The sequence below is a fragment of the Tenebrio molitor genome, chromosome 7 (genome assembly GCF_963966145.1).
Source record: "Tenebrio molitor chromosome 7, icTenMoli1.1, whole genome shotgun sequence".
NCBI classification, from domain to species: Eukaryota; Metazoa; Arthropoda; class Insecta; order Coleoptera; family Tenebrionidae; genus Tenebrio; species Tenebrio molitor.
In genome coordinates this window covers 17,255,421-17,271,170 of record NC_091052.1, presented here as the reverse complement: position 1 = coordinate 17,271,170, position 15,750 = coordinate 17,255,421, and the positions used below count along the sequence as shown (strand labels likewise).

Sequence of the window (15,750 nt, the reverse complement as noted above, 5' to 3'; positions counted from 1 at the left end):
TTCAAGCACCATTCATTCACATTCATATGAATTTCTCGTTTGGCAGCTGACTCTTTTTCAACATGTGGCTTATATCAAAAGAATCGCTAAATCACAACGAAACAACCTTAAATACTTTTAAATCTCGATTGACGTAAAGCACTTTTCACGAAGTGTCCTCGTCGCGACAGGACTGCAATTATTATCTTCTTGTGCCCCATAGAGAATCGATAGCTACCCCTTTATAGCTTGCATACAAAAGAAACAACGAACTTCAGTACGACTCATTCCCGATTTCCCCGTTTATTAGAGGAAGAACATTCCATTTATAACGGATTCGGGGAAGGGGGCATTATCTTAGCTTCATAAAAAAGTAAAATGTATCTTGTTTCCGCAACCCGTGCTGAATTACACAGATTTTAAAAGAGGTACCCCAGCAAAAAGTACCTTAGATCCGAATTAATTTATTTTAAAATGTTCTCTAGATAAGAACAGGTCAATTAAAAATTAGCATTTGCCTGTTTTATTATTCAAGGCCAAACAGATAATCGCTTCTTGATTGAATTTATATGTGCAAGATTCGAGTGGTGATGAGGTAATAAAAATAATTATACAGAAAGGAATTTGTGACATTGAGACAATCAAGAGGTCAATGTTAATTCTTTTGAAGTTGGTATTAAATGGTCGTCTCGCTGAGAAGACAGTGCAGATTTATTGAATGAGTCACGATCTATGAATTCAGCAGTTAAAAAGTGCACAGGAGCACCTAACGGGTCGTTGACCAACGCGCACCACATGGCACATACAAGAAGGACCAGCTGCATTCCAGCACTGGTCCACAAAAACAATACGAATCCAATTGTTGTAACACTGAGACAAGAATACAAGATATTATTCCTCTTGCATGTACCACTCCGAGAGTACCACTTTGGTTGTCGTGTAGGTATGCAGAAGTCGCTTTCACCACGCAAAGGTCACTCGGTTCGAATTACCTGCAGTTTTTGCGTGTGGCCGCAGTGATGGCAACAGTACGACAGGTACTCCGGCAACGACGGCATTATCTTGAGAGAGTCGCGACTTCCGGTGTAGTCGTCCACCAACTTCTTGTAATGCACTTTGATGTTAGGCGTCGGTATGTTGGTCTTGCCCAAACGCCCCATTTTCAACACCACACTGAATCACACAATTTATTCTTGCACATTTCGTTATGGATTCACTTGCACTCTAAGTACCACAATACTGCGCGATGGTTCGACCGTGGCTGTTGTACTCGCGGTACTGGCGGCACTGGCTCCGGTGGCTCCTCTCCGATCTGGCGACTGCCACTCTTGGAATGTTGTCACTGGCACCGATGGGAACCGAACGCTTCTTTGCGGGAACTGGCCGCCATCCGCATCGGTCATTTCATCGTCCACGATTTAGACACCGCAAAGAAATACATTTTTCCAACGGGTACCACCTTCAGTTTCTGAGACTTTTTTCACAATTTTGAAAACAAGTCTTCATGTATCAACTAAATAAGGCGCCTAACTGCTATTACATCTAAAAAGAATTACAAGCAACAATCAATATTAATCTGAATTCATTTAATCATTAGATTAGATAAAAGCATTGTGTTTGAATTAACTATCATGGATATGAAGAGTTTTATGTTTATTGAAACTATAAATCAAGTCGATTAAAATTCGTTGTGAGATATTTGATAAAAAATGAGAATTGAAAAAATGGGTGCACAGGAAAAAATCAAATGTTTATTTTTGTGCAACCGTACGCGAAACGGGCACTTCGTGTACCTAAAACAGGCCGCGAAATCCAATTTCGCGGCCGTTGCTTCTAACGACGGCCGTTAAAGTAAACGTCATTTTAATATTTGTGTCGTAATTCTGTGCGTACGAGACAAAGTAATTTGCACACAGTAAACATATTAAGACACAGTAATTGTGTAGAGCACCAATTTGGAAAATAAACTTGCTTAATAAATGAACCACATCACATCTGTATCAATATTGGTGGAACAAGTTAACTCTTCTGGCTCGTAAGCCAAGAGAAAGGAAATTGTAAGAAGAGGCGGAATAAGCAATGCTCTGAATAAATAAAGTAGGCGTACATTTTCCGAGATGTTGAATAAATATTTTTACAACTAATTAAGACGCATTTAAATCCCCTTATAGTTTTGAACTATTTGCCATTGTGGTTTGGAGAACTAACAAAATTACTGAGACGTAAACAGAACACACCTCTAAGTACCCAGTTAGTGTTTACAACACAGTAATTTCAACCGTGCAAGGCAGCCATTAGAGCCAATTTATAAACGCTAGCCGATAAATTTGTCGAAAAGTCCACCTGACCACATTTACATGTCATCAGTTGCATCATCCATTAATCCCAGCAAACAAATGTGTTTTTCCCTTGGCGTCGTGGAAAACAGACTTTTGTCAGAACGCTCGCTAATTTCGGGCTTTTTGTGGATAACAATGGAAATTTGTCGAGCATTTTAGGTATGTTTCAAATGAGCCGTGCACATTACAACAAAAGACCGAACAGCGGAAGGAAGACAGAAGGGCGGTCTCGGATGCGTACGGTTCGCATATCCGCTAATTGACGCGAATACTTGAATACTTCCTTCTCTCATTGTCGTCAACTCCGACTATTCGGTTTTATCTCGCTCAGTTTCCACGGGATAGGTGCATTTAAAAGAAATTGGATGCGACACAGTGTAGGAAAAAAGTGCCACTTTACCATCAAGCACAAATTTAATTTGCGTCCCTGCAAAGGAGTGGGAAAGTAACCTACGCTGATCCTAGGAATCAATTTGCTGAAACGAAAACATACCCGGTCGTTCCATAAATGTTGACTTAATTGGTAACAAAATGTAAGTTAATCAGTCAGACATCCAATTGCACTATCATAAACTTACGTATTTTTTCCTTTTTTCTTTTTATAGAACAAGTTAAATTAAATCTGTTTTTGAAATGTATGTATGTTCCTTTTTTGGTGGTTTTTATGTTTCGTGTTACCAAAAAGTGTTCAATTTAAATTTAATTGACGTGTCATCATGTTAACGTCTTGGTTTAGTAACATTAGAGAATAATTTAGTTCAACTTTCTTTGCCACATGTATTACATTTTGTTTACTCAAGAAGAATATTCAGTAAAAATAAGTGATGTATTACCTGTCGGATTATTTATTTTTTAAGACATAATAACACCCACGCAGGTAACCACTTTTGTAATTTTACAGTTCCATTAAAGTGGAAATTACCGTTACTAAAAAATATTAATAAATTTCTTTATAGAGAGAACAATATCTGCTTTCATGTTGCAATTTAGAATTGTGTAATCGTAACGACGTAATGAATAAGCGTAGCAAATGTCTATACTACTCGTATAATGAAAACTAATTTTTGGTTAAAATCTTTAATAAATGATGGCTGTATGCAAGCTTTCTCTTAGTTTTGGAAAGCTTAATCTAGAAAGACGAGGCGAGCACCCTCTCGTGAGAGAGAGATACTCACTTGTCACTCTCGTCAGAGAAGAAGACAAATGATAAAAGTAGATATGGCCAAGCCATTTCAAACGTGGTCCACTAGTGCCTACTAGTAGCAATTGTCACGGACCATAGGAAGATATTTCATACACCGGAAGCGGTGACGTAACAAAAATTTGTAATGGTTGAAGGTGTTTATTGTACGATAGATAAATACAATAATAATTGATGTGTTCGTAAGTTGATTCATAGGTGGGTGAAAATATGGCACCAAGATGGCGATCTCGAGAGCGCAGGCGGCGCAAAAGAAGTGTGATAAGGTTGTGACGTTGGATAGCGTCCTCTATGGGTCGTCTCGTTACACTCCCCCTTTGGATTCCACTAGCTGCCCTCAGGTGGAATCCAATTGGGTACGTCTGGCTTATGTATGGTCTTCTCGTGGTCGAGCAGCACCTCGACGGCCTCGACGAACTCTTCGGATATGGCGGAGGAGAGCGTCATTGGTTCGACGTTGCTTCGTTTTCGGGGCGGTCTTCGGGCTGCGCTTTCCGGGGGCGACCTCATCTTCGGAGAGGTGGAACGGATTCGGAGTAGCTCTCACCTACGGATGACACAAAAGGTCTCAGTGCCGAGACGTGGTATTTGCCTAGGGGACGCTGTGGGTTATCTACCGCAGCCACCACATAGGCGACAGGGCTCTTCTTTTCTCTCGTGTGATTCTTCTCGGCTGGTGTTACCAACCGGTTCGCGTATTCCACAGGTCTTTCGTCCGGGCCCTCCCCCTGCAGTCGACGCGTAGGAGCTGGCATCCGTTGTCGATCTCTGGATCTTCTCCTCAAGGAGAAGTAAATGAAACATTCTTTCTCTCTCTCTCCATTTTCTTTCACGTTTGAGTGGCTACCTCAACGCGCGCCCTCTTCTATCCTTTGCAGATTTTGGTTACTGTGTCTTTCAATTCTTCGCTATCGTCTTTATGTCTTTCCAGCTCAAGTTGATTGCCTCGTGTTCCCTTGTTACGCTTCTCTAGCTGTTGAGGGGTTTGCCCCTTTTCCTACCAATAGATGTTCTACTGCTTGTCTTACCATGTTCTCATTTGCCTTAATGTATGTCCAATCCAATTCCATTTCCTTCGTTTTACCGTGGTCTCTACTTGTTCTTGCTTTGTTTTGTTCCACAATTCGATGTTGCTTATTTTCTCTGGCATCTGGTATCTTTAGTATCTTCCTTAGTGACTCTTTGTTAACTTTCCACGTTTCAGCACCTTATAATTAGTACATCTGCCTTGCTTCTTCCATTCCTTTCTATTACTGCTCCTAAATAGTTCATTCTTTGGACTTTCGATGTCGACATTCCCTATCTTGATTTGGCTTATTTGTTCGTTTCTGTTTCTAGATATCTTGGTTTTCTTGACGTTTATTTTCAATCCTGTTTTTCGGGCCTCCACCTCCAGTTTTTGTAATTTCCCCTGCATATAGTTTCTCTTTTCGGTTAGTAAACACACATCGTCGACAAACTCGATATCTTCCAATTTGTCTGCAATTTCCATGTTATTTCGGTTCTGTTGTCTGTTACCTTTTTCATTATCCAATTTATTATGATAAGGAGCAGCGTGGGTGACTTAACGCAACCTTGTTTTACTCCGCTTTCTATGTTTATCGGATCTGTGTAGTCTCTTTCGTGCTCTGCCCTCGTTTTGTAGTCGTTGTAAATTAGTTCTATCATGCGTAGCATCTTGGCTGGTATTCCATATAATCTTGGAATTTTCCACATTTGTTCTCTATTGACAGTGTCAAAGGCCTTTTCGAATTCTATGAAACCAATGTTTACGTCGCTTTGCCATTATTTGGCTTGTTCTAGGTTATCCTCAAGGTGCATTATGTGGTCTATCGTGGAGCATCTTGCTTGGAACCCTGCTTGGTTTTTCCTCAGATTTTTCCCTATCTCCGGTTTGATTCTTTCTAGTACTATTCGTGTTATTACCTTTGACATTGGGTAGTAGTGCTCTCCAGTTGTCGCACATATTACCTTTTTAAATGAAACATTACCTTAGATACGAGTATATCTTATTTTTTCAAAATTTATTAATTAACTTATTCTGAGCAGATTTTGATAATTCACAAAGCTATTCTTTCTTGGCGCCAAGTCTCTGCACACTTTAAGTGTCTAAGGAATAAAATGATAATAAATCGTAAACTGAATTCCCAGATTTTCTTCATATTCTAACAATGTTGTACTCACTAGTTCCGGCAGCGTTCTTAATAAGTGGGCTTCAAATTAAGTTAAAAACATTTGGAGTTTGTTTCTTTTCTCAACAAAATCTAGATTTTGAATTTTTACACTCTATACATTTTTAATTTTTTTAAACTAAAATGCATTCATGTTGTTTTGGCATAATGGAATGCCATGGAAAATTTGCATTTAATTTGGTAGTAAATCTGTCTGTTGAATTAAGTTATGTTTTTCTAAGTTTGAGGTTATAAATAGCGTCAATGTCTAGTGCATTGTTGTCGGTTTTATTAGTTTGCAATAGAAGAGTAATTCAGCAACATGATGTTGATTTTGATAGGTCCGCATGTTATGCACTTTGTGACGGAAATCAAATACATAGTGTGTCCAACGTTAAAAAAATAAATCATGGCCTCCCATTATGCCAAAACAATACGAACGGTGTTTAGTCTGATTTTCTCCATCTTCATTTTTGTATATTTTTCGACGATTAGAGAAGATCCCTTCCCAGTTCCCACATTCTTTTTGCAATGGATTTTAAAGAACGTCATTCCAAATAAAAAAAAAATGGATAAAAGCCAAAAATTGCGAAAAGGTAAAATAAAATAAGTTTAGCGTTTATTTTAGAACTGATAGTTGATAGTGATGGGATAATTATTTGTGATTGGCAAGAAAAAGTCTTTGGATTAGACATCCGGACGTGAAAATCCTGGGAATATTATCTCTTGAACATAAAGAAATTGAAATTTACCGAAACGCTTTTCCCCTACAAACATCTTTATTGGGGGATCGAAAACGGCAGGGTGAAGAAATACACGATCATATTCGGCGTTCATCTGTTCGATCGCCTGCGATATGTCTGTAAATCACGCGATGGGCCAATCGTCTATTAAAAAATCACATCATTTCCGTGAAATATTACCGCCCCGATCGGCCTCTTATTATGACCGACGGGCTAATATACTTTCCAAAATAAATTGCCCAATCATACCCGCACATACGTCGATCAGATTGGAAGGGCTATTAATTACACTGATTGAAAACTGAAACCCTACCACCATATGTAGGTACGTACGTCTTGTTGGCAATCCTGGCGGCATTTTTCGATTTTCAATATGATTATTATTGTGAAGTAAATTGACAACGATGTTCAGTCCGTGTCGGTAACGTTTTCCGGTGGATTTTTCCGACTGCGACGATTCCTCTTCAAACAAATACGAGGATTCTGCCATTTCGTGCCGTTCCCAAAGAAACACAGATTTCAACTTTAATCCTAGAAGCTGATATGCAAGAAGTGTACAATATTCACGACTGTTCCATTAAAAAACTTATAACTTATTCATAAAATGGCTCAAGTTCTAAACGACATTAAAAAACACTTAGAGGAACTATTAGAAGGGATTTTCACCAAATGGACTCCGGGAAAGTGTGTACTTTTATTGGACGAAGGAATGATGGAGATATTTGATGTCGGGAAGACCCTGGCAAATCCCTTACTTATCAAGGGGCTTAAACTTGAAATTTTCTAATAGAATGTGGATAAATAGAATTGCTTCTTCTAAGGATGGGATCGAGAAATGGCGTATTGAAATCCTAACAATGGCACTGGTTGAAAGAGCATGCCGTCAACCACTGCCTCATATGGTCTTAGTCAAATTGAGCATTCCCTGTCGTTATTCTCGTGCCTTGAAATACCGAGATTGCTTTCTCTTCGGCAAGGAATAGAAACTGCCTCATATGGGGCTCGGTATGGGCCTATAAGAATATCCGATTTCAAAATTATGTCGTCTGATGAACTCCACCGTGCCTATCGCTGTGACATACGACTGAAAGCAACAAAGATTAAACTTCAACCCTATACATCTCGGTTACACTTTTATTCACGATAAGACGGAAAACAACGCTTGCAGCTTGATTCCGACACATTATCTAATATTCCCTTCAAAGAGGTTGTAAATTCTATTGTTGAAACTCACGTGATTTAATTTCGTGGGATAAATGAAACCGTTTCATCGGGGTTTATTTACATTTTACAGTGACCGTTCTAAATCCTGAGCTTTTCATGAACAGCCAGACTGCTGGTTCAGCCGGCATGAAACGCACTTATCGTGTGAGTTATTATGTGCTCCGCAACTATTTAGGACATTCCTGGCGCGTTTTTGCCGGGGCTCCGCACCATTACAACGCGCCCATTCAAACACCTTGCTCGTTAATGGGGTGTCAAAGTGCCTAGGCAAGTCTATATAACTGTCAACGCGCTCACACTATTCCGATAATTACAATCGAAAATCTGTTTTGGAAGTGTACAGGTGTTGCGTGGTACGGACACTTGGGAACTCCACAAAAACTTTTTGAAATCATTAAAAAGGCAATGACATCACAAAAGGAGAACAAAAAAACTTGTAGGTGTCTCTGAATGCGTCATCGATACGTGGTTGTTGGTAATGAAGTTACTGTAGGGACTATTCCTGAGCAAATTGTGGTCAGCATTTGCACAATTCACAAGCTAATTAAGTCTATCTAATCGTGTAAATAATAAAATTAAGTCGTTTCCACTCGAACTAATCCCGGTCTTATCGAAAGGCTGTCAAATTGGCGTGGGACGGAAGTTGCTGTTCATCTATAAATGCATGTTTATGGTACTCTATCCTCTACACGATACCCATCTTATTGCCGACCAACAGCGTATCGCCGACTCTTATCTAGCGAAATGGACGATGGCGACTGGAGATTTAACGGCTTTATTGGCATCGGACAAATTTTATCTCTTTCGTGGCGCAAGTCTTGCCCGTTTCTCTCAACTAAAACGCAATCCTTCCTTATTTGCAGCTTTGGAGAATCACTTGCGTTGGTTTATCGAGTTCAGTTTTCCAAAGTCTACCTATGTATGTATAAATATGAACTTATTGTGTCTTATTAGCGTCTTGTCAACTGAATCAGTATTAGAATAACCTGAGTCTTCCAGTTTAACTTAAGAAGTTTGTGCAGGGATCCTTGCGCTCGTGATGGAACAGCATCTATTTCCTATCAGTGCATGCTTTTGTGTAATCCTTTCAGCCGCAATACCTGCTTATACATAGTAAACACGTGTACTTAGTGTGTTATTCACTTCCAAAAATCAAAAAATTACCCTAACTAAACTGACACAACGTCAAAGACCACATTACAGTTCATTCATTAAAATTCATAATTCCAAAATCGATTTTTTTAAATAAAATTTGTTCTTTGAGGCTTTAATCTTTGATAGTTCCGGGATAATGAGAATCAGTCAGGGCAAACCAGAATATCGTCGCCTTTCTTTAGAAACCGTGTAAGTCCCATTTTGATTATTAATTTATTTAAATAATTATTAATTATTTAAATACGTTTCATAATACAATCAGCGGACTGTTTTAATACACATTTTTTGCACTTTACTCCAAAGAGCTAACATAAAAAATAAGAATATCTCCTTATCTTCTATTGGCTGGTAATATATGAAAAGAGTTGCTTGTACACAAAACAAAGTACAAAATTTTTTTTATATGCAATTTCCTAATATACATACAGTGAGTGTCAAAAGTTTGGAATAATTAAAAATAGGTACAGTGTATTCTCTCTTAGTGGACACTCCTCACAAGCGGACCCCTCTTTTAAACGGACGATTTTTTTGCGACCGGCCATTCCATATGCTATTATTAATAAAAAAAAATCTCTTAAGCGGACTCTTTTAAGACCGGACACGGACAGTGATTCTTCAATCGAAACTCTCTTGTATGGACAGCATGCATCTTAATGCCACGCTGACACTTGCAACATTTGTGATATCGATATGGGAAATTGTTAAATATCCAGATTCAGGCACGTTCGGCCATTTCATTGTTCATTTTTTAGTCATTCTGTTAGTAAGAAATGCCACTATGTACATACGTACAGTAGTGCAGTTCACAATCAGGTGTCCTGATGTTACATTTTGAAAGTGTTTCACTAAAACATTGGGCTTTTTTGGCATGAGTGGAATTTCACTCGCGTTTTAAAGGCCTACGAGTACCAAAAAAAGCTCAATTTACACACGGACGAGTTGAATACAACATTTTTTTGCTCCAAATCGCTGAAAATCTTTAAAATTAGCTTGACGTTTAGTTTTGCAAGTTGTGACATTTATCAAAATTTTGTATAGTAATGAACTATATTACTGTACTCAAAATTGTACAGTAACAGGTCACTTTACAGCATAGCAACCGTTACTGTACGATTTTGTAAAATCGTATGGCATTTAAATATGTACTATCTGACGCTCGTACTTAAACTTGCCATACTCATCTAGTAAACGTCCACTTTTCTGAATTCGTAATGTAATCTACTATTTTTCCTCAGAAACGGACGCTTCTATTAAGCGGACAAACTTTCTTAAGCGGACAAACTTTCTTAAGTGGACGCCTCTCTTGAGTGGACAAATTCCGTGCGACCGATGGTGTCCGCTTATGAGAGAATACACTGTATTTACAATAAGAGTGAGGAAGACAAAGCTTTCGTTCACGGGAATTGCGTGTACGTCCACGAAACGGAGCTGAGTAGACGATGCAATTCAAGTGAACGAAACCGGGTTACTCTCGAGTGCTGTATTTGGTTTTGTTCGATACCTCCTTAGAAATTGACTCATTAGCTTTATATTCAAAAGTTTAAATAAAAATAAATCACATTTTTGGACGGATAAAATACAAGTTCTATAACTTCAATAAAATGATTGTGTGCACGTTATGGATGGACATTGTGAAAATGAATGATGAAAAGTTATACTATGTTGCCCTGGAAGAGGTAAGTGCCGCGAGTTACCAAATGTTGCCTAAAAAATCAGAATTAGGTAAATTTTAGGTAAAAATAATAATTATGCTCTATGGTACATACTAAATTCCTTTCCATTGTTTTGAAGGGTTTCTTGCTCTAATACTATTTGGAGCAAAAAATAAGTAACTATCGACTTTACTGGTTGAACAATACAGTTTTATGTACATATGTTATTCCTGTTTTGTTTGAAATAGATTATTATCAATAAATTATGATAAATTAACAAAGCTCCACTATGAAAGTAATTTTTTGTAAAACATCGATGACACCTTTTCTCCATTATTAGTGATTGAACTCATGCAATAATTCTATACAGGGTGATTCTGAAATAAGTTTGGAAAAAAATGTGGAGTATCTTTCACACAAATTAATTTTGCGTAAATGACTTTTGGAGGTGAAATCAAAAGGATGGAAATTACCCTATATTCTTGTATTTTCAACGCCTATTAATAGGGAAAATTTGTCAGAATTTGTTCACTTCATTAGTAACCATTGTTACATCAACTCCACAACAAAGTCGTAGGTGCAAGCACACTGCTTTGTAAATGTTTCTATGGAAATGATCGAAAGGAGTTTGTGACTGATGGGGACCTTTTATCTTTCATTATTATTGTTGCTAAACCACCAAGATAATCACGTAATCACCTTTAACTCAGCAGCGTACTAGCAATTTTGACAAAATTTTCAACCATTTGTATCTCGAAAACGAAAAAACTTTTATAAGAAAATTTTTTTGTCTTAACTTCTTTTCATTATCACCAATTACCGGTTTTTTTTCCAAAGTTATTTCAGAATCACCCTGTATATTAAATAAAAAAATGCCTCTTAAAAATCAAGAGAGCCATTAGTCTTTATCGCATCCTTAAAAACTAGTTTTATGGAGTTATCTCCTCTTTGGAGCGACATCTTCAATTATCGTTTTCTTTTAAAACTTTCACTTCTCAATCTTCCACACTTTTTCGGATTTTTCGTCAGTTAGTTAACGTTATACTTGAGACATTTTTTGTCTTTTATGAAATCTCATATTTTCCGCATAGTTTTCGACAAGAAACGCCACTTTAATGTTCAACGTTTCGAATAAGTTTTTTGTTTGTTCCGACTAAGTAAAACGTGATCGTGATCGCAATCCTTCGTTAAAATATCTTTCATTTTTAGAACTCTTGACAATGTTGTAAGATGTGGGGAATACGCACATTTTCTTCTTAAAAATGTCTTATGATAGCCTATTTGTCTGTTCCACGTCAATGCTTTTACTTTTAGACCACAAAATAAATATTTAAAAAAGTTATACAATTTGGTTCTAAAAATGAATTATACTCGTATATGAATATGAATTATAATACATTAAGGCCAAAAGCAAAGTGAGTGAGATTATTTAAAAAGTGAACGAAAAAACAAAGTGTTCAGTTTATGAAAGTTTGTATCAGAATTGTGCAAAGCTCCATGCATGCACATAATAAACTATAATTCATCCGTGTGCTACCAAATATGCGTGGTGCCAATGTTCCCTAAGCTAGATAAGTTAAACGGGTCTGCAGGGACTATAATTAAATTTAATAATCACTATCAGATTAAGCGTCGTTCCATATTCCCATTATTACGTGACGACATGAGATGGTTTAATGCAGTTTGTGGAAATCAAACCAAACGGCAAACATAGAACGTATCCGAACTGTGATGAACAGGTGTGTCTATACAATCGGCAACTGTTGTTTCGTGATCGGTATTATGTTAAAAAATCTTCTAATTAAGTGCATTCTTCATGATAATGATACAGATTTTCTTGATTACAGGTTTTTATGAGAGGTATCGGAGACTGAGGTTCCAGACTGCAGCTGCTGGTTTCGTCGTTTCAACCATGTAATTTGAACTTCTCAATGTAAGATGAGACGAGCAAGAGACTTTTTTGCTTCATATCATAAAAGGTCATGTTCATGAAATCGAAACTTCATAAAGTGGAAACCGCTTTGCTACCATGTGCACACATCAATTTTAATGTAATTATCGCGGAATTTCTTGTTTATACGTTAACAAAGCTTTCAATTTTTTCACACGTAATAACGTCTTCAAGTCAAATAAATAACATTTACATAGACACATAATGGGGTCTATTCTGTAATTTACATGTTAATTTTAACAGACTCTTAAGATTCCTAACCATGACAACAACCAATCAGAGAAACTATTTAATATTTTAACAGGTTGTTAAATTTAAAAAGGCTGTTAAAAAAATACAGAATACAGTTCTATGTATGTTTATATCGGGTGTTCATTTAAATTTATCCTCAAAGTGGGCGTTGACGAGTCGATTGTGAACGCACCACGGATTCAGATCACGGATCAGCTGTTTAAATCTAACCTCACTTTTTGCGGTGTTTGTGGGTTTAGTGTGCAGACTCTGACTGACGAGTCGTGCGTTCACAATCGACCCTTCAACGCCAACTTTGAGGAGAAATTTAAAAGAACAGTCGATATACATATAGCAAATTGTTTTGTTCACAGTTTGATAAGTATGTAAACGCGTATTTAAAAAATGTCCACTAGAACACTCGTTGGGAATTATTTTTTAAATTTTATTTGATATCAGAAAATATCAAATTATGACGATTTTAGCGTGTCGCATGAAACTAATTCATTGCCCGTGTGGTGCGCCTAAAGTAGTTTTCACTTCAAGGTCCGAGCCTGACGACGACTTGAGCGTGACGATTTTAGCGTGTCGCGTGACGATTGTAGCGTGTCGTTTGAAACCAATTCACTGCACGTGTGGTGCGCCTAAACAAGTTTTGACTAGAACACTCATTGGGAATTATTTTAAAATTTTTATTTGAGATGGGAAAATACTAAATTACATATTTTTATCTTTTCAGGAGTCTTTCGAAATCTTGAAATAAAAATCGAGGTAACTACGAATACAGTCGGGATTAGACTTTTACAAAGTCAGACTATTATAGTTACAACAGACAACAGTGTAAGTAAGTAAGTGTTTGGGCCACAAATATAAAAGGAGCCATAAGAATTGCATCGCGTGACATGCAGAAGTCGTTTCCTAGTAATTACTATTATAAATTATGAGCAGACAAAGTCCATTTTAGTACGTGTTACGCTATAATTTAAGAGGAGTAAATCACCAAGCTAACGGTGAAATAACCGCTACCGTTTACACATAACATAGCCGACAATGAAGTTGTGGTTTCAAGAGTGCCTGTTTTTTGTCAAACATCTTCCACTTACCTGTTCGGACGAACGGCTGATAAATGAGTGGCAGTACTGTTGATTGAAGTGCCCTTTCGGTTCCCGGGCCAAAAAACTGAAAAGACAATCTTCCGGATCACAAGTTGCGTACGAAATGCGCCTCAGCGCGTGGGCCATGTGGACAATCTGCAACAAAACTTGACAATTAACGACCTGCTGGGAGTCAGTCGCGTCTGCACAACGCCACATAAAAGTGTTTTAGTGCCTTGCACGAAAAACACTCCATAACCATAACGCAAATAAGTTTATGACCGTAAGAAATTTGCCCCGTCGTACGTACAAAAGTCGTGTCTTAGCTTAGTTACCGAAATATGTCACACCTGTCAAGCGTTAATTGAGATTTTACGATTACAAATGTTGGCACTGCCAACATTTAAAAATAATTTCCATTTTCTTGATGTTCAGTGTGAGGGGCCGACTGGCGTTAAAGCGCAATGAAGTACGTTTTCAACTGAACTAAGTAGGTAGACACATCGCTATAAACAAACTTCATCTTTATGTTTGACAATTATCTATTAAAAAACCTACATCAAAAGTCGGTGACGACAAAATTCATGCAAGGAGTTTCATATCTGAGAGAAAATTTTGATAGCGTCTCCATAGGCTGATATCTATAAATCTTAAATGTTGAATTTATGCCTCTTAAAACTAATTGGTCACATAAAATGAAAAATGGCTCAATTAAAGTTTAGTTTTATTAATCACTTTAGGCTGTAAAAGAAACTAATCTAATGATGAAATATATCGCTTTCAAGGAACGATTTAGTAATGCTTTCCCACAATAAAAGAGACTAAATCTGTAAGATGATGAATTAAAAAAAATCAAAACGGTGTTAAACGCATTTTTCTCCAAGCTATTCTTTTCAAAATCGCTGACATAATATCTCAAGATCTACTCGACTGATTGATTTCATGTACATGTACATGTTTGTTTGGAAAAAATTGTATGTTTTGTCAAAACATAAGTAAAGCTGTACCTAAAAGACCGACAGTAAAAACATTTTTCTATTTTTATGTTACTTACTGCAATTATTAAGTTTTTTAATTAGATTGCCTGTTCATTACCTGTGGCCCGTTGAATAATAATTTCTCTACATAGTCGTAGAAAAAGTATAGTACCTATTCTACTCGCGGGTAATGGCTATTATTACACAAAATCATCCTCATGAGTAATAGCCATCGTTACCCGCTCGTTGAATAATATACTACATATTACGTATTCCTTTTATAAAGGTTGTAGAATCAGAACAAAAATAAAACAACAGTCAAATGTTTTGCTATCTAATCTCATCCTTAAGAGGGATTAAAATTAAAATGAATCGCCCAAAGAAAGAACAGTATAGTAAATCATCTAAATCAGCACCAGTCGCGGCAGGAAATATAACTGTGGGGCTGAATTGAAAAAAATAGCATATGTATAACCGAAAGTGGTGTTCATTTTTTAAAATTTTTGTTATGCCATCGGGCTCCGGTGCGGCTAATGACTACGCCACCGGCTCCTGCTCCGGTATCGTCATCGCCACCGGCCCGGATCACTGTTGTCAATTTCACTTGAATAACAAAAATGAGTAAAAAACGATTATGTTATTGGTTAATTTGGATATAATCAAGTTCTAGTAACGTTAAAGCCTCACAATTTTTTGTTTGCAGATTTGTCGTTCAGTTTTTAGTGAGGAATTAATTTTAATACATATAATAAGAACTGTTTTCTTGGATATATAAAATAAAACAAAATAAAATAAAAAGAGCTTATACACTGGCACCAAATAGATACCCGTCTGTGCATTTTTATTGCTGTCCTGTAGTTTCTTTGTCTACCTCTCTCCCATCATGGTAGATGGAAGTTTCATTGATCGTGAAAATTTGAATGAATGTTGCTGAAGAAGGTGTAATTATACCGAACCGTTGGGCCAATAAAATTTGCTTGATTTTTGTCTTGATCCCACGAACCTTGGGAAATCAAGATTGAAATCAATCTGG

General features: G+C 37.2%; 1 protein-coding gene and 1 long non-coding RNA gene across 3 annotated transcripts in view; one reads left to right on the top strand and one right to left on the bottom strand.

Moving 5' to 3' along the window:
* The window catches only part of LOC138135804 (EGFR adapter protein-like), a 206,031-nt gene that overhangs the window by 23,152 nt on the left and 167,129 nt on the right, over positions 1-15,750 (bottom strand). The window contains exon 4 of one of the 2 annotated variants that reach the window (XM_069054724.1): positions 13,750-13,896. In XM_069054724.1, the coding sequence (XP_068910825.1) occupies positions 13,750-13,896 (147 nt within the window). Of the gene's footprint in view, positions 1-971; positions 1,377-13,749; positions 13,897-15,750 lie in introns of those variants that run through there. The other variant, XM_069054725.1, reaches the window with a different exon arrangement.
* Positions 1-15,750, top strand: part of LOC138135831 (uncharacterized) — a 325,387-nt gene that overhangs the window by 177,091 nt on the left and 132,546 nt on the right. The window lies entirely within an intron of this gene.